This window comes from Mixophyes fleayi, chromosome 8 (assembly GCF_038048845.1).
Source record: "Mixophyes fleayi isolate aMixFle1 chromosome 8, aMixFle1.hap1, whole genome shotgun sequence".
NCBI classification, from domain to species: Eukaryota; Metazoa; Chordata; class Amphibia; order Anura; family Limnodynastidae; genus Mixophyes; species Mixophyes fleayi.
The window spans coordinates 137,088,973-137,116,737 of NC_134409.1; the positions used below are offsets into that span (position 1 = coordinate 137,088,973).

At 42.5% G+C, this 27,765-nt stretch overlaps 1 protein-coding gene across 1 annotated transcript in view; it reads right to left on the reverse strand.

The window, feature by feature from the left end:
- GRM7 (glutamate metabotropic receptor 7) overlaps positions 1-27,765 on the reverse strand; it is a 272,407-nt gene that overhangs the window by 146,258 nt on the left and 98,384 nt on the right. The window contains exon 2 of the mRNA XM_075183745.1: positions 26,794-27,010. Coding sequence (XP_075039846.1) covers positions 26,794-27,010 — 217 coding nt within the window. The remainder of the gene's footprint in view (positions 1-26,793; positions 27,011-27,765) is intronic.

Below are 27,765 nucleotides of genomic sequence, written 5' to 3' on the forward strand. Positions count from 1 at the left end.
GGCCCCACCCCCTAAACAATTGTCACAATTTTGGCCAATTAAAGCAGGGGGCTAAGATGACGCGATATTTGCATCATTAAGCCCCACCCCCGACACTTATCTATTGCGGGGGCGAGAACCGGGAGGTTGCCCTGCTCTCCCAGGAGGTCTCCCAGAAATGCGGGAGTCTCCCGGATATTCCGAGAGAGTAGGCAACTATGCGTTAAAGAAAAGGAGCTAATGAATCTCTAGAGACTGAAGTGTCTTTTACATTTCTGTCTCCATTACTGAAGTCATGTTGTCTTACCTGTCAGTCTTTGATTAAATCTTGGTCTCCATGAAAATGGCCACCTCCATAGGCATCAATACATGGACATAGGACACAATTTCTGAACTGCGTCATCATGTCACAGATGGCGAAGCCAACCACGTCTTGTACTGGCTCAGCATCAGGGAGAATGCCAGACTCTTCAGGGAGTGAGGGAGATCACCCCTATTTCAGGGAGTCTCCCTGACATTCAGGGAGCGTTGGCAAGTATGACTAAATCTGCTTCCTTTCTAATGCTAGTAATATGGTTGGGGTTCCTCCCCTTGAACCCCACCGTTCGCTCTATTTAGCAGAGCCCAGGAACTCACAAATAGCCAAAACTGCTGCCTATCATCTTTAGTGCTCCCCCCTCCTGACACGAGGAACGCCAAACTGCGCCAGGGGTGATCGTCAGAGCTCCTGGCTATAAATGTGATCCCATTTATAGGGAACGGATTCAGTACACGGCTCCTTTGACTCAGTGCACTTACCTATTTCTTCCCAGCTCACGTTTGTACTAATTTTTTATTCTGCTCCTCGATGTTTGAGGTGTTCCTGGAGAATACATCAAGATTTTAGCAGCTATAGAGGTTTTTGTCGGTCTCTTGGTGTTGTACCATCTTTTAAAACCATCAACAGAATTTATACATAGACAATAAAGCCCAACACGGCTCTTTCTACATGTTAATTTTCACTGCTGTCGAAACAAGTTACAATAAGAAAACAGACAAATGGCTTTGACTTCTCGTGCAGAATTGGGCCCAGAATGAGGCATTTTGCTATAAACCGTAAACGACTGAATCATAATTGGTTGCTCTCCCATCTTCAGGCTGTAACAGTCTACACTAATGTCACTCGGACGGCTTTTATTAAGTCGTTTTGTTTTCAAGCGCGCGGAAAGTGCTGTAAATGTATGCAGCGTAGCGGAATGAGCGCGCCGGGTGTTATCAGCAGCCCGATGAGAGGGGCCGTATTTTAAGTTTATTTGGTGAATGTGTGTTGGTCGTTTTATGGAGTACATGTATCACTCTTGGTGCAGGCGTCATTTTTACTGACTGTACCCTTAAAAATGGCACACGCCTCATAAACCAGCACTGATGTCAGTATAAAACCTACGTGTCGTTCTCTGAAACTGCCCACGGGGGACTTCCAGCAGGATGGAAGAGCAATTATTTCTGTCTAGGAAAAGTGCTGATGTACATTTGTCACAAGGGACTCAGGTTTACCTCTCTGCCTATATAACGTTATCAATTACCCCATCGGCCTGTGTCTAGACAGAACTAGGGGAGCGTCCAAGGTCTTTCTTTCACTTTATATCAAGAATCAGTGTGTGTTCTAAGCATAGGCAAACTGAGGGGGTTTCCTAGTGCCTGGAAAACCCCCTCCAAGCCTGGGGCACTGTATAATTGAGGTGGCTGGACCCTGCTCCCGCTTCACACGGCTCTGCTTGAAAAGGGAGAGCTGTGTGCACCTAACAGTAGTGCACGCAGCATTGCCCATGTATATTATGGGGATAGGAAGAGTTGGAGAGCAGCCAAGCACTGTCTAAAATTATAGCCACACCCCCATGCATACTGGTCACGCCCACTGGCGACGTGGTTTGGAAACCCCCCTCTACAAATCCTGCATTTGCCCCTGCTACGAATTGCATTCGTTAGAAATTTTTAGTTAAAAAAATAATGATTCTGACACTCACGCCAGCCTGTGCCTGGTGAGGGGGTCTGGGGAGGTAAGAGGCGATCTAACGTAAGCTGAGCACAGTTAAGCTGCGTTTGCGCAAATGTGGCTCATGCAGACCTGCAGAAATACGCCTCTATGCCTGTCAGGAGGTGTAATTATCGTAAACCAGCCGATGCAGATGCAGGGGGGCGTGGCCACATCACAATAGGGTGTGGTCACGGCACAATGGCGGAGTGGCCGCGCCCCTATAGGGCTGCCTAGCACTATGAAGCACTAGGCTCCCCCTTAGAGACCTCCCTCCCCCTCCAAACACCGCAGCACGCACCGGAAGCAGACCCTCAGCACTCATTCACCTCCGCTCTGCTATGCGACCCTGTTCACAAACATGTCCATGGGTGGGACAGCGGCACAGTCCGAAAATCAGGACTGCCCTGCCGAAATCGGGACAGTTTGGAGGTGTGCTTCATTGCAGCGACTAATTAAAATGCACAGTGAAAAAGAAAATCGGATGGTTCAAAAACTAGACGCAGCAGGGCCCCCCTATTCTGTGCAAATGCTGCCACCTTCCTCTGCAAATCTATGCTCTTTGGTGGAAACCTGGGCACTACCAAATAGAATTTGCGGGGGGGGGGAGGGGACTCTCCCCCTTTGTGCTTAGTGAATGAGTCCCTCTGTTTTCTTGGAACAATTGTCATGTATTTCACATAACTCAATAAAACATCAGGACCTGGAAATGTCTGCGGAATAACCATAGTTTCTGCTGCGGACTGAGGCTGCCAACTGGCTGTGGGCTGCAGCGTTGTAATATACTGAGCTGGCCTATACAGTAGATTTATTTGAACTTGATCCGCTGTCTGGATGTATCACACAATACAGACCTTATTAGAATTCTCTTGAAGTCTGCATCGTTTTATGATCTCCAGCTACATCCAGACTATGGTTTTCTGGCAGAGAGTACAGTGTCAAACAATGTGTCATATATATTATTTATACATGTTACTTGGGGTCTTTGAATATGGATTGATGGCTGTGCGCGCCTGGGTTGAGATCCAGCAGGTCAGCACAGTCCATACATTTATTAGACTGTGGAGTTTATTAAATAAGCCTGGATTGTAGTATTGTAGTGTGGACTAATGACAGATACAGAAATACTACTGCACTGCTTTTTTGAATAAGCCCTTATATATAAGGTCCAACAAATCCAGAACACTAACTTCTTCACCCCTTTCTAACCAGAGTGCAGCAAGAGGACTTACTACTCTCTGTCTCTCTACAGCATCTCTCTCCTGCAGCCCCTTCCTCTGAGCAGCTTCATCATCATCATCATCATCATCATTTATTTATATAGCGTCAACAGTTTCTGTAGCACTTTACAATTGGGAACAAACAGTAATAAAACAATACTGGGTAATACATACAGACAGAGAGGTAAGAGGACCCTGCTCGCAAGCTTACAATGGTTTGATAAACAAGGGTAAGTGCTACATCATATTGAATATTTGTCCAGTTAGAATGCAAAGGCTACAAAGTATTTAGTGGGCTGTGGGATCAGTCACAGATAAAAGTTGGTCAGAGGATTGTTGTCTGGTGTAGAGGGTGGTAATAGGGTAATCTAGGGAGATTAAGATGGTGGTTGAGGAATATTATAAGCTTTCCTGAAGAGATGGGTTTTCAGAGAACGCTTGAAGGTTTGAAGACTAGAGGAAAGTCTTATTGTGCAAGGGAGGGAATTCCACAAAGTGGGTGCAGCCCGAAACAAGTGCTGTAACTGGGAATGGGAGGAAGTGATGAGAGTGGAAGAGAGACGAAGATCTTTTGCAGAACGGAGGTGTCCAGGGAGATATTTGGAGACAAATGCAATTTTGTTGACGCCTTGTATGTTAGTAGAATAATTTTATATTAGATTTTTTGAAATATGGGCAACCAATGTAGAGACTGACAGAGTGACTCACCAGAGGAAGAACGATTTGCAAGGAAAATCAATCTAGCTTCTGCGTGCAAAATAGATTGTATGGGCTCGAATCTGATTTTTGGAAGACCAGTAAGGAGGGAATTACAGTAGTCGATGCGGGAGATGATGAGTGCATGAATTAAAGTTTTTGCAGTGTCTTGTGTGAGATATGTGCGTATTCTGGAAATGTTCTTTAGATGTATGCAGTATGATGTACATATAGAGTTGATGTGGGGAACAAAGGATAGTTGTGAGTCAAGGATTACAGCTAGGCAGCGAGCTTGCGGAGTGGGATTTATGGTCATGTTATCAACAGAAATAGAAATGTCAGGCAGGAAGCTTCTATTGTTGGGTGGGAATATTATTAATTCAGTTTTTGAAAGATTAAATTTGAGTTGGCGAGAGGACATCCAAGATGAAATGGCAGAAAGACAGTCAGTAACGCGAGACAACACAGATGGTGAAAGATCAGGAGAGGATAGATAGATTTGTGTATCATCTGCATAGAGATGATACTGAAATCCAAAGGAGCTTATTAGTTTTCCAAGAGAAGTGGTGTAGATAGAGAATAGCAGAGGACCTAGCACTGAGCCTTGTGGTACTTCTACTGATAAAGGCAGCGGAGCAGAGGTGGATCAAGAGAAATTAACACTAAAAGAGCGGATAGATAGGTAGGATGAGAACCAGGATAGGACAGTTCCTAGGGATTGTAGTGTTTGTATGAGGAGAGAGTGGTCAACAGTGTCAAATGCAGCATAGAGATCCAGGAGAATTAGAAGAGAGTAATCACCTTTATATTTAGCTGTGATCAGATCATTGACAACCTTGGTCAGCGCAGTCTCTGTGGAGTGTTGAAAGCGAAAGCCTGATTGAAGAGGATCCAATAGGTTCTTTGCAGGTGGGAAACGTGTGAGACGAGTGTAGGCAATCCTCTTGAGAAGCTTGGAGGGGCATGGGAGCTGAGAGATGGGGCGGTAATTTGAGAGAGAGTTTGGGTCGGAATTTTGTTTTTTTAGAATAGTAGTAATCACTGCATGCTTGTATAGTGATGGAAAGATACCAGTAGAGAGAGAGAGAGAGAGATTACAGATTATAGCTAGAGGTAGAATGGGCACAGGAGACGGGGACCTACCAAATTGTGAGGGTATGGGATCAAGAGGACAGGAGGTAGAGTATGAAAATAAGAAGCAACTTCTCTATTTCTGCAGACTCTTCTCTGCAGACTCTCTCTCTCTCTCTCTCTCTGCAGCCTCTGTCTCTCTCTTCAGCCTCTCTCTCTTCAGCCTCTCTCTCTCTGCATCCTCTGTCTCTGCAGTCTCTCTCTCTCTCTCTCTCTCTCTCTCTCACTAGGCCCTATCCTCAGATCCTCTACGGATCGTGCACCTACTCTACCAGAATGTGTTCCTAGAAATTACATTCAGGGCTATACTAATGAGATGTTAGTTTACAGCCAAAATAAAAGAACTACCCGAGCTGGCCAAGAACCTGTCATCTGTGATCAATATCTGTTTCTAGAATAGGACAGAATGACTATTATAAGTGAAATGACACAAAAAGTGTATTTAGTACAGAGGTGGGATTACTAACAAAGGTCGTAATACACTCTGTAAATGCAGTATACAGAGATGACATAGAATAGGCACATGGAGAAGAGCCAAACACTCTACTGCAATTGTATCAATCCCTCCCTTGAATAATCTATAATGCTGAATGCTCGATATATGTAAATAAGAGCTCTGCACTGCCCCTTATTGGACATCAGTGGTATTACAAGAGCTTTGGCTCCTCTCAAATCCCAAATATTTTTTAGCTAAAGAAATTTCCAGCTGTAATCTCGAGTACCCTTACTGTATACTATGTCCATTTATAGGATAGGGGCTATTTTGTGGGTTGGCTTTGTCCCCGAAGGCTCTATACTCTTTCTTCCATTTTTTTGGAAAATTACTGTTGTACTTATGCCACAGACATTCAGAGTCCAAATACCTCTATAGAAAATTGTCCATCATCATCATTTATATATATATATATATATATATATATATATATATATATATATATATATAATACATTTCCTACCACACACACGCAAAGACAGACTTGGGTCAATTTTGAAACCGAAGCACCCAGAGGAGACCCACGTAAACACGGGGAGAACATACAAACTCAGATAAGGCCATGGTCAGGAATCAAACTCATAACCTCAGTGCTGTGAGGCAGAAGTGCTAACCACTGAGCCACCAGGTTGTCAGATCCCTCACACACATCAATGGTGGTCTTTAACCAATTTGATTTTTTATTCTGCCAGATAAAATCCATTCCAATCACATCAGACATTTAGACCAATCATGGAGGACGTCACCTATTGATAGCTACTAGCACTAATTACATCAATACCAGATCCAGTTGTGAGAGAGTTAAGTTAATCTGTATTAGACAGATCCGATGGTAAGGAGAGAGCTATGCAATCGTTCACTGTGTCATTCTACAATTAACCTATTAAAATTTCTTCATATTGGTTCCTAAAAAGTACGTATCCCAAAAGGAATTCTAATTATTAAACACTAAATTGAATGGGCATGAAGTTCTGCAATACCATTAGCATTACGGTGATTCAGCAGTGAGGTTTGTGCTGTGGGTGTCCTGGTGGACTTGGTCTCGTGGTTGAACCTGCTGCATTCTACACCGAGCCCCTCACACTGCATTGTGGGTAAGATTCGATCATCGGTTCTGTCTGCTGTGCTGTGGCTGAAAAACCTGTGTGCTCCCTGTTCAGTCTGTACATACATATTACATTTAGGATCATAAATATCAAAAGATAATCAAGAGCGAGGCCCCTTATCTACTGTTCAAGGTGAGTGTGGGGGGTGGGTAGTGTCGTACAGAGATTCTCCTGAGATTCAGAGAGAGGACAATGAACCAACGGTGGATATGTGTTGCTGCCCATTTCAGTTTCACTCTGCTTAGTGTTCAGTAAGGAAACACATTTTCAAAAGCATTATGAAATATACAATTTATCTACAGTTTGCTATTCATAGGCTCATTCATTAACTGAGGGTGCAAGACAGGGCTTTTTAATTGCAGAGCCTTGTCCCTCAGTGATGTCACTGGTTCCTAGTGACTTGATAGGCTGCACTCTCAGTGATATCACTGGTTCCTAGTGACTGGATAGGCTGCACTCTCAGTGATGTCACTGGTTCCTAGTGGGTGGATAGGCTGCATTCTCAGTGATGTCACTGGTTCCTAGTGATTGGATAGGCTGCATTCTCAGTGATGTCACTGGTTCCTAGTGACAGGGTAGGCTGCATTCTCAGTGATGTCACTGGTTCCTAGTGACTGGATATGCTGCACTCTCAGTGATGTCACTGGTGACTAGTGACTGGATATGCTGCACTCTCAGTGATGTCACTGGTTCCTAGTGACTGGATAGGCTGCACTCTCAGTGATGTCACTGGTGACTAGTGACTGGATATGCTGCACTCTCAGTGATGTCACTGGTGACTAGTGACTGGATATGCTGCACTCTCAGTGATGTCACTGGTTCCTAGTGACTGGATAGGCTGCACTCTCAGTGATGTCACTGGTGACTAGTGAATGGATAGGCTGCACTCTCAGTGATGTCACTGGTTCCTAGTTACTGGATAGGCTGCACTCTCAGTGATGTCACTGGTGACTAGTGAATGGATAGGCTGCACTCTCAGTGATGTCACTGGTTCCTAGTGACTGGATAGGATGCACTCTCAGTGATGTCACTGGTTCCTAGTGACTGGATAGGCTGCACTCTCAGTGATGTCACTGGTGACTAGTGAATGGATAGGCTGCATTCACATTTATCCCCAAAAAATGTGGGCAGTTGTTGGTTTTATTCACCTGATGTCAAACAAACCGACTGCTGTCTAATAATCATCATCATCAGCTATTTATATAGCGCCATTAATTCCGCAGCGCTGTACAGAGAACTCACTCACATTTGTCTCTGCCCCATTGGAGCTTATAGTCTAAATCCCCTAACATACACACAGACAGACAGAGAGATTAAGGTCAATTTAATAGCAGCTAATTAACCTACATGTAATGATGTACAAATGAATATAACAAATAATCGCAATAATGATAAATATACCCTAAGAGAAGAGAGCATCCTGTGAGGGAACAAATACCTAGCACCAAAGACTTAACCCTCTCCTGTAACCTTCTACATGATACTATGAAGTCCCGATTGACTTTATTAAGTCTTTCCTTTTCTGCATGTTTTACAACCAGCTTTATATATATTCTAAAGATTCAGAATCCAGAAAAGGTTAACCCTTAAATCTGTCCTCTAATATATACGGTTTTAAAGCGCCAAACTGAAAGGTCTGTTTGATTATCAGAGCCTCAGTCTGTTCCTAAATGTCAGCGCACACAAAGCCCGGTTATGATGTGTTATGTCATGAATACATATCTTCCTTTCTCTGTGTCCGCTCAGCGTTACGTCTTTGTCAGACTCCGCTCTCTATGTGTTAGTCCATGTCCTTCCATCCCTCTATGTATTTTTCATGTGTTATTATTCCATATCTACTGTGCACCCCCCTAGAATTCAGCATCCATAGGACCTCCGGTGTTTAATAATACATGATATGGGGAGGTAGCTTCATCCTATCGCCATGTAAACACATGCCACTACTGTCTAGCAGAAAGGAGTCGCTAAAAGGCCCTGGTGCAGAATCTGAATGAGTTCCCCCCCCCAAAAAAAATCCTGAAACACCAACGCAGCCTCTTTAGTAGATATTGGTGTCACAATAAGAGGGAAAGAACAAATTTGTCATAAGTAAGACTAAAGTATTGGGCTTTCAAAGGCTTAAAGAGCCCGTGGGCGCGGGTGTTACCTCTTCTATTCTTTATCCGACACCACTGGTCCATCAAACTGCTTTCTGTTTAGTTTACATCTAAATAATCCAGGGGAAGTTTGTGTGCTCAGTTCAACCAGTGACCTTGGAGTTATCCAACGAGTCAGAAAGATTTTGGTTTATTGCAGCAAAATATTTTTTCTTGTAAACTCTGTTTTTAAATGTGCTCCATCTCGCTGGTTCCTAGCTCCGTTTCACCCGCCCACTTCCTATAAACTATCAATAATCTCTGTGGGGCTATTGGCACAAGACAATAAGTGAAAGAATAATAAGGTGCTTTAGAGTTCAATTCTAAGAGGGTCTTTAATGTGGCACATAAAGCAGGTACAGTGGGAAATTAGGCAGCTTCAACAAACATAAAATGCTTCATTTCTACAGATACAATTTTTGCTAAATGCATATTTAGGGGAAGTGCTCTAGGATGAGTCCTGCTGTACATTTTCACTCTGTCTTGTACTTCCTACAGTGATGGTCGTTGGCCATAGCAGTGGCTGATTTGGCACTCGACAGGGGAATTAAGTGAGGGACATTAAATGATCAGAGACTTAGAGATTGCACTTCATAATTGTCATCAAGTGCAGCTTCAGTCCCAGAACAATCATCATGTACATCATCACCACCCTCATCAACATCAGCAACAACTCTACATGTACAATTAACATGCTCATTTGTATTTTTGGCACTGCCATTTGGCTTGTCGTATCTTGTTTGTTTCTCAAAGGAGATTATGATGCAGTTCAATATGTTGGATCTGGGCTGACGTTCACCCTTTGTGCACATACTGCGCTCTCGTCCATTGTCATATTATCCATGTAGCTACATTTCCAAACAATCTGTGACTCTTATTTTTTGAACTGTGAAATTCCTTGTTTTTTTATAAGGATGCTGGTGATGAGGAACGAGCAGCCATGGCACGGTCTGTATGGCGTGATCAGGTTCACTAAACCTATGATAAATTACATTTTCCTTCACAGTATAAGGTTTTTGGTGGTGGAATGTGGGAAGTCGTGCTTCTCGGATGCAGTTGGTGGAGCACGCAATTAATTGTTTACGCTTATCATGCGGCTGCTGAATGGCAGCTGCGTCTAGTTGTTTGATGGTTTCTTACTCATTGTTATTGCTTGACACATGTTTGCTCTCAGTTTGTGAAAATAGGTTGTCTAAGGTAATTTAATTATGTGAGTCTAGAGTACACTGGAATCTAATACAGGTTGCTTTGCATTGTCCACAACTGACAAATGTTTTCCATTCATTCCATTTGTTTTAATTCTAAGTAAGTTGGATGAGGAAGCATCAGAACTATTTTTCTTTACTTCATTACCACTGACACAGGCATTGCTTCTTTTATTTGTAAAATGTAATTAGCGGTGTTGACTAGTCTGAGCACTATTACCCTTTTTGGCCCATACCAGATAGAGACTTCCTCATCTGCTCATCTTTGAGCATGGAACAAGAGTAAATGATCTTCATAATCACCGCTTTGAGGATGATGATTCCATTACTACAACCGCCTCAATCTCATCCTCAGACTGCTGCCAATAGTCTCTGGTACTTATTTGCAATTTCAGATGTACTTTGCTTTCACCAATCCTGACATATTGTCCTCAAAGTCACAATATTTGGGAGAGCGAGCGCTCATGGTACACACTATTGCTTGTATTTCTCACATTTGTTTAGAGAGTTTAGTGGCTTTCCTGCTGTGTTTCCTAGGCTCATCATAAACTGCAGCAATCCATAATTACATGTGTTTGGCTCATATCTTCATACCGCAGTTTTGGCTTAAAGCTGTATTTCTAACTACTAATATTTTCCTAAGGTGGCCCCTGCCCCTAGCTGGATATCCAGGGGTCACTACATCAGAAAACCATGAGTGTTGGGGGGGGGTGTGTAGAACATACTTGCCTACTTTCAGGCACTGCAGTCCGGGAGAGGGGCGTGACTAGAGGGTTGAAGGGGGAAGGCACGGTCAGTCGCTGCATTTTGGCCCCGCCCCTCGCGACAAAACGGCATTTTTGTGGGGCCAAAATGACGCGATTCACAGCGAATCGCGCTATTTTGGACAGGGAATTGCGAGATGCGGGAGACCTGCCTACTCTCCCAGGAGTCTGGGAGACCGACCCTGGATTTCGGGAGTCTCCCGGACATTCCGGGAGAGTTGGCAAGTATGGTGTAGAAGGACTAGTCACATCTACTCACATCCCCTTTCACCATTTTATGTTGGTTAAATATATTAATCTGCCAGTTCCCTAATACAGAAATGGAGGGCGATGCCACATAATACTTTCCTTGGTGGCAGTGTCCATTTGTTTGCAGAGTTTTGTGGGCTATTATTTTCTTCATGCCGGTCATTATTGTCTATCATCATCATCATCATCTATTTATATAGCGCCACAAATTCTGCAGAGCTTACAGTCTAAATTCCCTAACATACACACACAGATAGAGAGAGACTAAGGTCAATTTAATAGCAGCCAATTAACCTACCAATATGTTTTTGGAGTGTGGGAGGAAACCGGAGCACCCGGAGGAAACCCATGCAAACACAGGGAGAACATACAAATTCCACACAGATAAGGCCATGGTCAAGAATCGAACCCCAGTGCTATGAAGCAGAAGTGCTAACCACTGAGCCACTCCTATACATTATCTGATCTTAATACAGTAAACTTGATGTACAACAAGGGCTTTAATTAGAGGGGATGGGCAGACCGACCAGTGATAGTGACAAGTGCAGACATAAATATCACTTTTGTACCAGTTGGCATGTTGCATAAAGTATGCCAGCTGAGATGCCGATGTGTTGCCTGGGTGTTTCTAAGCTTTAGTAGGAATTTGCACTAATGACAAGTGCAGAGAAAATAGAGGTTTTTTTGCTTCTTTTTTTTTGCAACAAACAGCAACAGTAGAGATGGAAAATAATGTATTTACTAATACGTTAATACCTCTATGAGTAATAACAAATACAGAAACACGTGACATTCGCCTGCTCCTTGCTGATTGGTTCCTTTACATTCCATGTAGCACGATTGGCCTCATTCTCCAGGGAATCAAGTTTGGATACATTGATTCGACTCCATCTCTAAATGTAATATCACATATAATGGCAAAATGCTGAGGACAGTCAGTTAAAACTATTAAACTGTTTCCTAAACACACAGACTTAATCAGACAATCAAAGTAAAGTGGAAGAGAGCAGTTCAGCCTATATTACAATGTATCAAGGATAATTCAACGTTCCACTCTAATGCTTGCATAGAACTATATACTTATTTTGCATCCCATGAAGATATAAATCCTTAAAGACTATGTCAGCGGTGAGCAGAGATGCGCGGGATTAAATTAGAGCGCTGTGTGCGGAGGGGGGAGATTGGATTAGTATATTATATGCTGTGTGAAGGAGTGAATCCTGGATAATAATACTGGCGGGTGGGATAATGCTGGATAGCTGTGGATGCTGCAAAGGATTTCTCTTAAAGGGATATTTCACTTTAAATAGTATTATGCCAATATATCCCCTGCCCTATAATAGAGCGTTGACTGGGGTCCCTTCCTTTGGACTCTCATCAGTCATTGCATTTAGCAGGGTATTATTTTAAGTGTAAATGTTGTCTGCATACAGGTGGAGGCGGCCATTGTGTTGTATAATCATCATCATCACCATTTATTTATATAGCGCCACTGATTCCGCAGCGCTGTACAGAGAACTCATTCACATCAGTCCCTGCCCCATTGGAGCTTACAGTCTAAATGCCCTATAATATACACACAGACAGAGAGAGAGAGACTAGGGTCAATTTTGATAGCAGCCAATTAACCTACCAGTATGTTTTTGGAGTGTGGGAGAAAACCGGAGCACATGGAGGAAACCCACGCAAACACGGGAAGAACATACAAAATCCACACAGATAAGGCCATGGTCGGGAATTTAACTCATGACCCCAGTGCTGTGAGGCAGAAGTGCTAACCACTTAGCCATCGTGCTGCCCAATGAACCTATCAATCCATAAGGACAGGTGGCTCGGTGATGCTAGTCATGCAGAGGATCGGTGAAGTCATTGTTTCCTAGTGATGGGATAGGCTGCATTCACACAAACTTTGGTTCAGCACACAAGATGGCTGTCTCCACTGCGTGCAGCCGACTGGTGTTTTTTTTTTAAGTCTGAATAGTATATACTTATACTGTATATTTTATATAAGTTGTCATAAATAATCACAGGGAGTAGTTTACTGTATGTCTATCTTCGTGTTTGATTTGTAAATTGTACAACGTGTAGCAAGCTCATGAGTCATGCCGTAAATGACAGAAGTACGTCATAATTGCAATGCTTGCTGGGAATCGTGTCTGTTGGTAATCTTTGGGCAAAACTTTCCAGCACAGACTTTATGGTCCCCAAATAACTAACCTTAATTTGGAGCATGTCACAAGCTGTCAAACACTAGTCATTTCAACTTGATCCCTTCAGATAAGTGAATCTGTCATCCAATCATAAAATCACTTTGTTACCTTGTCTATGAACAGAATTGTATAAAGTCCCATTGGCTGCGAAATTATAAAGCCCAAAAGACCAGCAGATTTTGCAGCACCTAAGCCGCTATGTACATGGTTTTTTTTTTCAGGGGAACAAACAATGGAAGACAGTCCCCAGCATCAAATTTAGGGTGTGTAGATCTCCAGAGGACATAATAATGGCCCAATCAGAGAAAAAATATCTCTGGTCCCCGCAGCAAGCACTCTAATGTAGCGGGATCACAGTGGGGACTAGGGCTAAAGGCAAGTACTCCCAGTCGCATCTAATGCACTGTTTATAGGTCCCCCTATAACACTGCAACGCTCACAAGCAACCCTGGGTTTCTGCGTAACTAGGAATTGGGCAGGGTCTGCAGACAACGCAATAAACAAATATACAAATGGTGAATAACAAAGGTGGTAATTAGAGAGGAACTTGACAATGATACAGACTTTTGATGCTAAAGCTCAACTCCAACTTTGTGTTACGGGACCTTTGCACCTTCCGAGAACGCTCTATACCGCAGAGAAATTTAATTTACTTAAAATCTCACTGCAACTTTGTTCATTTCTAATGATAGTAATTAGGCCCCTTAGTCATTAAATCATAGTTACCACCTCTACCCGAATGGCCAGGATACTCCCAAACTATGGGGACCTCTGGACTCCTGAATGAGTGAGTACCTCTTCCGGAAAGTGATTACCTGCTCTTTACTCAGTTGGGTGGGGCTTGATGTGATCCCTCCCACTTAATGGCACAAATTGACATCAAGCCCCACCCACCTCCTCTTTTCCTACCTCGCCTTCCCATCTCTCGAAAACAAGATAGTAAAAGTAGCCAAGTACAAAAATTTTTTGAACTGCACGCACGAGTTTGCCCATGAACAAGATAACATTTTTGGGGTGCATGTCCTGATGGGAAGAAGTGGGCGGACAATTAGACTTCGGTCTAAGAAAAACGTAGGCTGGATGACCTTTCACCTTACACGCTTCATAGCGGAATTATATAAAACATTCCGGCATCGATACGCAAAGTTTGAAGGATCTATTCAAGTAGTAAAGAAGTGTAATCTGTGCAAATGATCTGGTGGGATATTATGATTGTATAATGTGTCTCCGTTCCATTGTGACCAGTGACGTAGGAGTCTTTGCAGGTCCCTAGAATACAATAAGAGTTAAATTGTACAGTCGGCTTCAATTGGTCAAAGGTTCGCCAAGGAAATGCTGCCAATGCGCGTGATGGCTGTAACTCTCCCACGACCAGGTCTTTTGCATATCTCTGCGTGCAGCTGTCTCTGCTACAATATCCGTCTCTCCTCACAGTGCAACGAGGTTAAGGAGCTGATGACTGTGTAGTTTGCATGTTATTCCAGTATCAATTCAGCACCTGTAAAAATCCCTTTTTTTCCCTTGTTCCGCCTCACACAGTCTTTTTTTTGTGGAACAGAATAAAAAAAATGCCAAAACCTAATCAAGCAGGTGAAAGAGGAGCTGTCATGGGGGCAGCCAGGCGTGAAACGGAGTCACAGACCTCAGGGAATTCACTCAGAGCAATTAAACGTAGTGAATGCTCTGCCTGAATCCTCTTACTGCCTCTCCAGACTTGTGCTGTTTAAACTGAGAGCCAGACATAAAGGGGGACTGAGGTGCAGAAAATAGATGCTGACAATAGGTTCGTCTTTTAAGGAAGACAGAAAGGCCCAGGTGAAGCCAGGCCTAATATACAGCAGTATCAAGCCCTAGATCTGAATCAGCTACAATCTAACACGGAGAGAAAAGAATTCTGGGTCTATTTATTAAAGCTCCTGTTTTTGGCAAAGATAGATCAAGGGGTCGCCGTTGGCAATAGCAGTAAAATGCGTTGGGTCTTACTGAAGACAGCTTCATTAAACAAAGATGGTTCAAGTGCTACAGTGATCCTTCTGTTATAGCTATCTCAGGATGACGATAACGGAAGAAATAAAACATTTTTCCAATTGGCAATATTTTTCCAAATATTTTTTATTTTAATCTATTTTTGTTAATTAGTGGAACTGAAAGCCCCAAGTCTAGGCTTCCACTGCTCATGTAGTGAAACGACTACTCAGATCACCGTTGGGCCTATTCCCTCAGCCTGGCCCGGTGAAGTGGTGATTTGACCTTACTGTCAGTACCGGTGAGGGAATCAGCGAGATTTTATGGATTGATTACCCCGGTTGGTGGTTTTCTATCTCTGCGGTAGTAAATCAGCTCTATCGCCAGAAATTAATAAATAGATCGCTTAATGCTTCACTACGGTGGCCTAGTGGTTAGGACTTGTGCCTCACAGTGCTGGGGTCATGAGTTCAATTCCCGACCATGGCCTTATCTGTGTGGAGTTTGTATGTTCTCCCCGTGTTTGCGTGGGTTTCCTCCGGGTGCTCCGGTTTCCTCCCACACTCCAAAAACATACTAGAAGGTTAATTGGCTGCTATCAAAATTGACCCTAGTCTCTCTCTCTCTCTCTCTCTGTGTGTCTGTTAGGGAATTTAGACTGTAAGCTCCAATTGGGCAGGGACTGATGTGAATGAGTTCTCTGTACAGCGCTGCGGAATCAGTGGCGCTATATAAATAAATGGTGATGATGATGATGATGAACGATTGCAAACATCAGGACAAGGATTTATCCCTTTTTTCCTGCATCCTCTTATTGACACTCAGAGATGGTGATAACAGAAGAACGATTGAGATGTTTCTTGTACCACCACAATCTTTGCTAAATAGATATTTTCCTGTTGCAGATACAGAATACTGAATTACCCTACACAGTAACAGTACGTTCTTCTTAGACTCCCCAGTGTGACCAATACAGGAATATGATCTGCCTCATACACAGCTCCATTACATCCTCAACATCACTTTCCCGAAATCACTCTAAATATTCAAAAAACATTTAGATATTTTCCCGGTGACATTATTTCCCTGATCCACAGCACACAGCGGGCAGCTAAAGACCTATTGCCAGAAACGTCAGCTAAGGATATTTCCTACTAAACGATTTGGCACATTGGTGAAAGCGTCAGTTCACTGAAACACAACACAGAGCACTAATGCTTGTTTATGGACGGGTTACAATGTATCAAAGGGTAGGCTAGATAATATATCTACTAAACAAGCCAGCAAAATGGAACAATGTATCTGTTTTTGTTGCAAAAAAATAAATTACACTATCAAGTGTATAAAAGCCCAACTGTATTATTATCAGCCCACATAGCTTAGCACTAACTTTTAAGCCAGGTATTAAGGGAGTCATTTCAGAAAAGGAAGACTTACACGAGTGACCATCCAACCAATCAAATTCTAGCTGTCATTTTTCTATCGCAATTGATAAAATGAAAGCAAATGTCTGATTGGCTGAAATGGGCAACATGTTCTATTATACACAGTGTCTTGTGAAAGTAGACTCGTCACTCTCCAATACAACTACACTGGTACCCGTACTTGTCTAATCTTCCAGAAAGCCTGTGAGACTCCCGAATTTTGGGTAGGTCTCTTTGACTTCCAGGAGAGCAGGACGTCCTGCCATCGAGGGGCCTCGATGATGTAATTCACAATGCCAATGTTCTCCCTCATTTGACCTCCTCTCTGTGATCTCCCAGAGGGGAGAAGGAGTAACCTTGATAAATATGCTGTTTTCTTACAGAAATTATAAAATGTAGTGTACTGTTCTTAACTTAATCTAGTGGATTAAGTTAAGAACAGGAAGACATTGCTGCAATGTTAATCTTTCTTTTTGAACTACTGGAAAAGTTGTTGAATTTGTCTCCTCCCTCTCAAGGGATAAAACATCATTACAAACAGACTATTACTGAAAAAAATAATTATCATTATAAATTGTTAATGTGTTATGTGTTACTTAATTAGAAAATGTCGACTCAAGGTGACAAGTCCTTTTTAAAAGGATCTCGTGTTGGGATTTTTTTACAAATCTATGGACCATAGTGAAAAATAAAAGCTTGGTACTCTCATTGCTGAGGGTAATTTGTCCCAAATGATCTTCTGAGGTAATGTTGTTACCAGCTCACACTTGTAGACCTCCAATTCAGTACTATATATTAATATTTATAGGAGGGCGAGAACAATATACACATTACACACTCTCCCACTCTCTGATCTATGTGTATGTGGCTAATTTGATTTAACAATATATGTTACAAAAGTGGGAAATAAAGAGATCAGTCTTGCAGTTCCATAATAAATGAAAAGCTACAGGTTGCTTGCCACTGTTCTGTACTGACCGGGAATGCTGGGACTTGCAGTTCCACAACAGCATTAAGACACATATTGCTGACCTCTATCATAGCGCTGTATAAATGGTTCTACACATTGCTGTTCAACACCAGAGCTGGCTCAACAGTCAGCGGGTCCTGGGTCATTAAGGAGAGCAAAGCATAAAAAATGAGTAACTTTGCACCTGGGCAAAACCATGTTGCATTGGAGGGGAGTTAAATATAAAATGTGGGCACAGATTTATAGTTGGGGTAGGGCATGTCCTAGATCAACTTTACATTTCAGTGTGTAAAAATAAATCTAACAAGTATTTGTGTGCTAGATGAAAAAACAGCCAGTATTTAACCTACGTACAAATTAATAAACTAATTTGCACCCCTTGCATTGAAACATGGTTTGTCCAGGAGCAAACTTACTAATTTATTTCTTTTGCTTTGCTCTCCTTTGTGACTTATACACAGCTTGAGGAGAGGGGAGAGTCGCTGTCCATCCACCATGGTGCTTAATTAATTTTCCAATGTAATGCAATACATATAATAAAATGGAAGAGGTTTAAGGAAATTATTACATTTACCACCCAGGCCATTGATTGAGGAACAGATTAATAGCTTCTTAACCAAAGGCCAATGAAATAAATGCAGCAGTTGAATTACCCTCTCTGCGTTTAATAACACCGAGAGGTCATCCACTTTCCAGGTGTCCTACAAATAAGTAGAGAGCTTAATAGCTGCTTTGAGTGTACAGACAAGATATCAGAATCAGAAGCCATATGAACGGATAGGAAACAAAAAAGCGCTGATATCTGACCATCACAGGAACCCGCTCCGTCCTGGAGAGATAAGTGTAATCTTAAATAACTTGATGGCCGTCAGACATTGTCTAGACACAGATCCAAAACTGAGAGATGCAAAATCACAGTCCCTGCGGAAATTCTCCCGGGAACCTCAGAGATTTGGGAAATCACCAAGCAGTGATAAATAAAACGATGGTGTGATAGAAGGGGGTCGTCTATAGAGGCCTAGACATTGAATATCACACACAAAATAAACATTTAGAACTTACAAATCACAGATAGGTAAATGCTAGGCCTAACATTTTAGGTGAGACTTTGATAAGCCGTTGCTTTTGAAAAGATTCCCTTTTGCAGACAGTTATATAAATTCTATTTATAACAACAATATCTGGTATTCAGCAAGTACTCTCGTAATAGTCAAAGAAAAGAGCTTTGCAGAGGGAAAATTTAAAATCACATGGAAAGATGTGTCCTTTTCCACACATCTAAAAAAGTAGAAGGTCAAAGGCGTACATGGATTTATAAGATTTATGGCTTTCCTTAGATAACATGAAGGAGGTAAAAAAAAAAAATGATAGTGATTTGCAGTCCCCTCTGTAATAATGTCACACTTTCTGGTACTGCATGTTAAATGTTATTTTGTTGACCTTTGATAGTGATGTGTTAAACGTAGAAAACACTGCTTTACTACGTTGCATATATTATATTATTTTCTCTTTGGGCATGTGGAAAGCAAATGCAAAGAGTGTATATAATATTCTGGGGCCTGATTCATTAAGGATCTTAACTTGAGAAACTTCTTATTTCAGTCTCCTGGACAAAACCATGTTACACTGCAAGGGGTGTAAATTTGTATTCTGTTTTGCACATAAGTTAAATACTGACTGTTTTTTCATGTAGCACACAAATATCAACTTTAAATTTCAGTGTACAAATAAGCTATCAAGTATTTGTGTGCTACATGAAAAAACAGTCAGTATTTAACTTATGTGCAAAACAGAAAACTAATTTGCACCCCTTGCAGTGTAACATGGTTTTGTCCAGGAGACTGAAATAAGAAGTTTCTCAAGTTAAGATCTTTAATGAATCAGGCCCCTGGTCTTTATCTTAACTTCTATAAACCTTCCTGGAACAGATTACTGTTCGTTAGAGTGCTATTGCTTATGTCCCATAATTCCCTCATCTCCTCCCAAATCCCTCCTGTCAATCTTATTCACATGTGATGATCCTTAAGGGAACAGCCTGGTGGCCAGTTGGACCTGACATCTGTCAGACATCAGGCAAAAGACGTATATACACAGCCCCCAGATATATCCTGTACAGAGATGTCATGTCTAATGTATACATGACCCTATAGCAGGCACAATTAAGCAAAGAACATTTAGTTAGAGTGTCCTTAAACAGAGATGTGTACATTCTAAAAGCAGCCAAGAACAGGTTATGTTTTCATGTTATAGATACATTTCGTACATCGATGAACGTGTTAAAGGAATAAAGACATGCAAACAAAAGCAAGCAGGAAATAATACATAATTAATAGGAAACTGATTATTTTTTTTAAACTTTTGCATTAAATGAATAGAGTAGATAACAGGCTTCAGGTTTGGATGCCTTTGGGACCTGTACGGCTGCAGCAGCAAGTTGTCATCTGTAATAAGCTATATGTTTGTATTGATGTTTGAATTGAGCGTTAAGTGCTAATATATAACGGTGCCAGCAGCATGAATACACGCCGCGGATCTATACCATACCCGGTGACAGATAATATAACGTCAGCACGATACCACTGGCTGTTTTTTTATATTAGAAGGGTTCAAATAAACAGATAAAACGCTGCTGTGGGGGGGGGGGAAACAACTTCAAAAACCTTCTTTATTCTATCAAACTCAAGTGGATCTAAGGGAATTAAAAAATATAAAGGAGGAAAACGGAACAAAAGGCAACACTGCAAAAATGCCTCGGCCTTAAAAGGATCAACGTCCAACTCTAGTCCCCGAGGGCCACTTGCGTTACATGCTTTCTGTTGCTGCCAATCAGCCGTTCGGTGACTTTGATTGACAGATCCGTGCTTGGGATCAGGACTGGTAAAAGGTCTTCAGAAAGGGAGCTGTGAGCTGCCAGGGTTAAGCCTGAGCAAACTCTTATAGATAATGCATTGGAAGGACATAGGGCTATACAGAGACTAGTACAAAAGAGGAAAGCAAGTATAGGCTCAGGATTAATGGCGCATCCTCACACCAAAAGAGCAAGGGTTAATCAGGGGATGTTCTGGCTGCCTATAGATGTCTGTACAATGGACGGTGATTGACTTCCCACATCACAGCCTGGCCGTTGTCGCTGCGAGCACACTGACTGGAGGATTCATGCAACCAATCAGATCTTTGCTATCATTTAATAAACGGTAACAGTGCACTAATTTTCATACATCTCCCCAAATGAAAGCATCGAGCTTACAAGTGTCACTTGAAATTTTACTACTCAGAAGGTCAGGGGACTAAGCTGTGAAGGGCCATAAAACTAATTCTCTCAACGCCTGCACTCAACTGATGAATAGTAACCGCTAACGAGCACTTGTGTTACGGATAGGGAAGGGGACCTTCTATTATGGCTCCTTTGGGACTTGCCAGGAAGAACAGACTCCCAGTGACAAATTACTCAGCCAGGAGGGGCCGCGGGCTATGACCATCATTCTTTCAATGTCTGGGCTCGCTCAGCACAGTTTCATATTGGTGGGTGGTGAAATCACAGACTTTGTACTCTCGATCTTCCTGAATATTCATTGTAGGTGAACCAAACTGTGCTGCTGTTCTGCATTTCCTGGTTGATCAACATGATTGGTTCATGGAGACATTTTGAAGTTGCTGTTAGGAGTATTATACGTATGGTTGGTTCAGCTGCTGTAGGTGGCTACTACACTATGCACTATGCTGATGACATTGCAAGTGGTATTGAAGGGTAAGTATGTAAGATATGTAACAGGGTAGACACAACAGGAGGGGTAAAACAAATGATTGATGATCTAGGTAGACTACAGAAATGGTCAGAGAGCGGCAACTACAGTTTAATGCCAAAAAATGCCAAATCATGCACTTAGATCTCAAAAACCAAAAGGCTAAATATAGTATTAACGAAACTATAATGGAAACTACTGAGGAGGAAAGGGATCTAGGAGTAACTATTTCAGGTGACATAAAGGCAGGTAAGTAATGTAACACAGCAATGAGGAAAGCGAGTCAGATGCTTGGTTACATAGGGAGAGGAATCAGTAGCAGAAAGAAACAAGTAATAATACCACTGTATAGGTCATTGGTGCGGCCTCATCTAGATACTGTGTTCAGTTCTGGAGGCCGTATCTCTAGAAGGATATAAATACATTACAGACTGTACAAAGAAGGGCAACTAAAATGGTGCATGGTCTACAACACAAAACTTACCTGGAAAGACTAAAATATCGTAATATGTATAGTTTGGAGCAGAGAAGGGAATGGGGGGGACATCATCATCACCATTTATTTATATAGCGCCACTGATTCCGCAGCGCTGTACAGAGAACTCATTCACATCAGTCCCTGCCCCATTGGAGCTTACAGTCTAAATGCCCTATAATATACAGACAGACAGAGAGAGAGAGACTAGGGTCAATTTTGATAGCAGCCAATTAACCTACTAGTATGTTTTTGGAGTGTGGGAGAAAACCGGAGCACATGGAGGAAACCCACGCAAATACGGGGAGAACATACAAACTCCACGCAGATAAGGCCATGGTAGGGAATTGAACTCATTACCCCAGTGCTGTGAGGCAGGAGTGCTAACCACTGAGCCACCATGCTGTCCTATTAAGGGTTATAACAAGGTGCAGGAGGGAAACATTCTACAAAGGAAGAGAAGTATTAGAACACGAGGACATGCACTGACACTGGGGGGAAGAGAAGTATTAGAACACGAGGACATGTACTGACACTGGGGGGAAGAGAAGTATTAGAACACGAGGACATGTACTGACACTGGGGGGAAGAGAAGTATTAGAACACGAGGACATGTACTGACACTGGGGGGAAGAGAAGTATTAGGACACGAGGACATGTACTGACACTGGGGGGAAGAGAAGTATTAGAACAGGAGGACATGTACTGACACTGGGGGGAAGAGAAGTATTAGAACACGAGGACATGTACTGACACTGGGGGGAAGAGAAGTATTAGAACACGAGGACATGTACTGACACTGGGGGGAAGAGAAGTATTAGAACACGAGGACATGTACTGACACTGGGGGGAGGAGAAGTATTAGGACACGAGGACATGTACTGACACTGGGGGAAGAGAAGTATTAGAACAGGAGGACATGTACTGACACTGGGGGGAAGAGAAGTATTAGAACACGAGGACATGCACTGACACTGGGGGGAAGAGAAGTATTAGAACATGAGGACATGTACTGACACTGGGGGGGAAGAGAAATATTAGAACACGAGGACATGCACTGACACTGGGGGGAAGAGAAGTATTAGAACATGAGGACATGCACTGACACTGGGGGGAACAGAAGTATTAGAACAGGAGGACATGTACTGACACTGGGGGGAAGAGAAGTATTAGAACACGAGGACATGCACTGACACTGGGGGGAAGAGAAGTATTAGAACATGAGGACATGCACTGACACTGGGAGGGAAGAGAAGTATTAGAACACGAGGACATGTACTGACACTGGGGGGAAGAGAAGTATTAGAACACGAGGACATGTACTGACACTGGGGGGAAGAGAAGTATTAGAACATGAGGACATGTACTGACACTGGGGGGTAGTAGATTCAGAGGAAATGTGAGGGAAAAGTACCTCACGGAAAGGGTAGTGTCATGTAACCTAGGATGGATGGAGTTCCTTACTGTTTTCTGCGCCACTCAGTAATGAGGTGCGGAGTCTAACGTGTCCCAGGTCTTTGCCAGGGACCCCTGCAAGGGAGAGTGGACTTTGCTACAGGGGACACACAGGTCGCGGTCGTCAGAGAGAGCAACCAGTGAAGCGTAGATGGAAGAGGAGTCAGGCGGTCCGGGTCAAGCCGTGCGAGCAAGTGGTACCAGAAAGGAGAATCCGTAAATGAGGTCAGTAACGTAGCCGGGTCAGACACGTGGAGCACTTGGAAGACTGGAGAGTTGGTCAGAGACGTAGCTGGGTCATACACGGGAAGGCACAAGAGAATATATGAATGTATATAACAAGGGAAGCTGGAGCAATGGGGACCCAATACTCTGGCACTCATTAGGTGCCAGAGCCAGATATTTATAGGAGAGGAGGGTCGTCCTACCTATCGGCGGTGGTGACATCACCGGAATCTGTCAATAGCGTCCTGTTGCTAGCGCCGCCAACAGGAGGCAGGAAGTGCTTCTGGTTGCCTAGCAACCAGACGCTTGCAGCCGGAAGCAGGCGCCCGTTCCTGTGCAGGGGACGCGGCACGGGGACGGCGCCTGACAGGTAGTGGATAAGTGGAATATCCTCCCATCAGAGGTGGTAGAGGCGATACAGTAGAGCAATTTAAACATGCTTGGAACAGACATAAGGATATCCTTACAAAGAAAAAAGGATCAAATAGGGTTTCAGGCTATCAGGTTAAAAGTGGGCGACTAGATGAGCCAAGCGGTTCGTATCTGCCGTCAAATTCTATGTTTCTATGTTTCAATGCTGCCATGGGTGGTGACTACACTATGCTGCCATCAGTTAGTACCGTGCTGTGATGCCACGGGTATGGATGACACCCTGCAGCAATAGCCTAGTACAACACCCTGCCGCCACGAGCCGGTGCTACTCCCTGGTGCTACGGTTAGGTAATACACTTTGCTGTCATGGTTGGATATTACAACTGAATTAATTATTCCCTTTTCTCCTTCTAAATCTATAACATATGCAACAGCTCTATCTCTGCTTGCAGTTTGCAGTAATCTTTCAAACATCCCTCTGCAAACATCACTTTATAATTGGACATATCTGGGCAGAATGGCGTCTCTCCAGCACAGCGGAGTGGATTTTAAGGCCCTGCAGTACTATTAAAAGGTAAAAATTCAGCCAAGTTTGACAGCGGCTGTTATCCTCCGTCACTGAATCGATACTGGTAAGACAGGGTCGGTCCGGTGCTAGTATTCTCCTCTCAACACCATCCATGCACCATATACCATCCATCCACGATTTCCCTGTCTGAGCTGCAGCGTATAAAGCAGAAGTCTGGCGTTTGAAGTCCGTGTGACCAGCGGCTCCTGCACAGTTTTGCTGGAGGCAGAGAAGACAGGCTTGCTACATTATTAACAAGAACCAGGAGAAAGCTGGTCGGTCGGTGGAATACTGCATGCAGGAAAAGCACTGCAAACATGATCATTAAACATGCTGTGTTTTCTTCAGAATTGTCGGCATAGCCTTGGATCCAAAGAACTGAAAGCGTACCATGGCTACAGGCCGCTGTTTGTGCAAAGTCCCAAGGGCGTGCATTAGTGGGATCTATCCTCCCCTCTCTACTGTATGTACTGCATGGTGCCTGTCTTCCCACCAGCCCAATGGTAACATTCTGTAATATCAGCAGGTGTTATGCAAACAGTGGATGTCTCTCTTACTGTAGGACGCCTGGAGATTTCACGCCAGCATCACAGTCCACAGCTGTGTAAGCCGCGCAGTGGTGCCCGCAGGCTGTCTGCCCCTCAAACTGACCTGTGCTTCACATACTGAAACCCGTCTAACTGTGCTGTAAATAAAACCCAGCCTCACGTATTATTCCTGATTTATTTCTTATGTGAATGCTGGAGATGACTGACAGAGAACAAAGCACGCAGCTAAATGTTTATATAATGACCATAGTGCAAACGTGACAATCAGATATTTGCTTTGATCTTCAGCAAGATAGACTATGGGAAGCCCACGTCTAATTGGCTGCTAAGAGTCACTGCACAATTTTGCCCTGTGTGGTTAAATAAGATTTTATATTCTATGGACGGAGAAAATTCAAATATGGCAGCTAAGGAACAATGTACAATAAAGTATTGATTTTCTATTAAGGGATATATTTGGAATAAGTGAGTGTGTATCAGTGAGTCTAACGGGGAAGTTTACTAAGTATGAAAAATGTGTTGGTTTTTTTTCTGTGTTGGTGAATTGAAAATAGCACAAAAAGTACATTTTGCATGAAAAGTAATTAATATGTTTGTTTAAAAAAAAAGCAGCAAATAGCAATGCAAATAATATTATGGGGAATTTAAAAGTAGGACTCAGGATGTCATTGTGAAAATTCCAAGTTAAAGGAGGTGTTACCTATGGTGGATTAATTGTACTAGATGTTAAGAGCAAATGAATACCTCCCAACATTTAGAAAGACAAAGAGCTAGATTTACTAAACTACCGGTTTGAAAGTATGGAGATGTTGCCAATAGCAACCAATCAGATTCTAGTTTTCATTTATTTAGTACATTCTACAAAATGACAGTTAGAATCTGATTGGTTGCTATAGGCAACATCCCCACTTTTTCAAACCCGCAGTTTAGTAAATATACCCCAAAATCTGGATAAATTAAGCCTCTTCCCAAACTCCTCCCCTAAATATATTAGTATATTAGGATACATTGTTACACAATGTATTATATTATACTGCCAATACATCACTACCACACAAAAATAGTCTCTTCATATACTATATAGTGAAAGCTATGGTAATTTCTCTAAACACTCTAATCTCCGTCTGCTAATCAGCCAACGCTCTTTGCAACACAATACAAGTCTCGCAGCCCCTTTTACAATAAAGATTTATTTTATATTTATACCAGATGTCCATTCTTCATCTCCCTACTCTACCAAAGAGCCTATTTATCAAATTTAGCTTCTTCTTATATAATGGGATTATCGTCATTGATAACCTCACTGGTGGTAATTATCACCAGTCCTTCTGCTGATTGTATGATTTTATTTTTTTTTTCATAAGGGTCCATTTTTATTAAGTGTCTGAGGATGTCATTATCAGAACAGAAACATGAAATAATGATATCTTCCTGGAATACAGAACCATACATGTTATTAAAGTTATAAAACAACATTACGTATAATGCCGTGTTTGTGTGTTAAGTTTTCTTTTAAATACTTTATTCCAGCTTCTTTTTATTTTAGTAGCGGAATTGAAAGCCCTACTCTCTGTTTTCACATCTGCAGTTATTTTGTCTACTTTGTATCATGTTCCTGTTTTATATATGCTTTGTTTTCGTCACTTTGCTTTGCTGCGGAGCTTTACAAATCAATGGCAGTAATTATAATTAATCACATTTTAATAAATAGGCCGCTCGATACACAAGTTGTGCTATGTTCACCCAATGTGGTCAAACTACACCAAATGAGCATAATGTCCATTATGGCTGTTTTCCGCCAACATAAAACTGCTGGTTACCGGCTTATCATTCATACGTTATACTGTACCTTCCTCCCGCGAGATCTGCATAAAGGACTCCACCCCCTTTTCGCCATAGCTTCCTTCCGAAGCCAGCGTGGACACATAATTCCATCCCATTGCTTTCACTATGTCCACCATGGCTTGAGCCTGGAAAGAATCCGGGGGAACCACTCTGGAGAAGAAGTCGTAGCGTCGGTCGTCGCTCAGCTCGGGGGCAGTGGAGCCGTAACTGATCTGTGGGATCTGAGGGGACAAAAAAGGGGTAAAATGAGCATCAACAGCGCCCTCACCGGATTGTATTATCATCATTATTTATTTATATAGCGCCACTAATTCCGCAGCGCTGTACAGAGAAAACATTCAGGAGAAAAGGATATAAAGTGTGAGATCGATTCATTAGTATAAGATCTAATTCATAACAGAAAGGCTCCCAAATGTCTAGGAAAAATTCATACATCCTTAATTTCCAGCAAGGGGCATCTCCTATTGGACTGGGGAGTGGGCTGGGCATTTGCTGGGGCAGGGAGTGTGTCCTGATCTATTATTCCGAAATTTAGGGGGGAAGTAGGTACTGCTTTGACTGGTCGTCAATGTGGATTCTCAAATCACATGACCGATGACACCGGACATATGAAAATCCCATTCAAGAACATGCTGTCTGGAATTCAGGGTTAAAATTATTTACCAACAGCTGTAAAAGGACAGTTAACATCCCAGAGGAGGAAGTAGATGGAGGAGTTATATAAGTGGGCGGAAGAATGGTGATTATAAGCAGATAAGATGAGAAATATACAGGGAATGTACAATAAAAGACAATACAAGCGGTGCTTGTAAGTAATACAGTATCTCATTTTGGTAAATCTACAGCAGACGAGCAGACGTCTCTAAACTGCATCAACAAAGCATTTTATGTTTTTCTATTTCATGATCATTTCCCATTCATGAGAGAGGCCGTAAGCGCCAATTGGATTTTTATTTTGTACTTTTGTGTATATTCC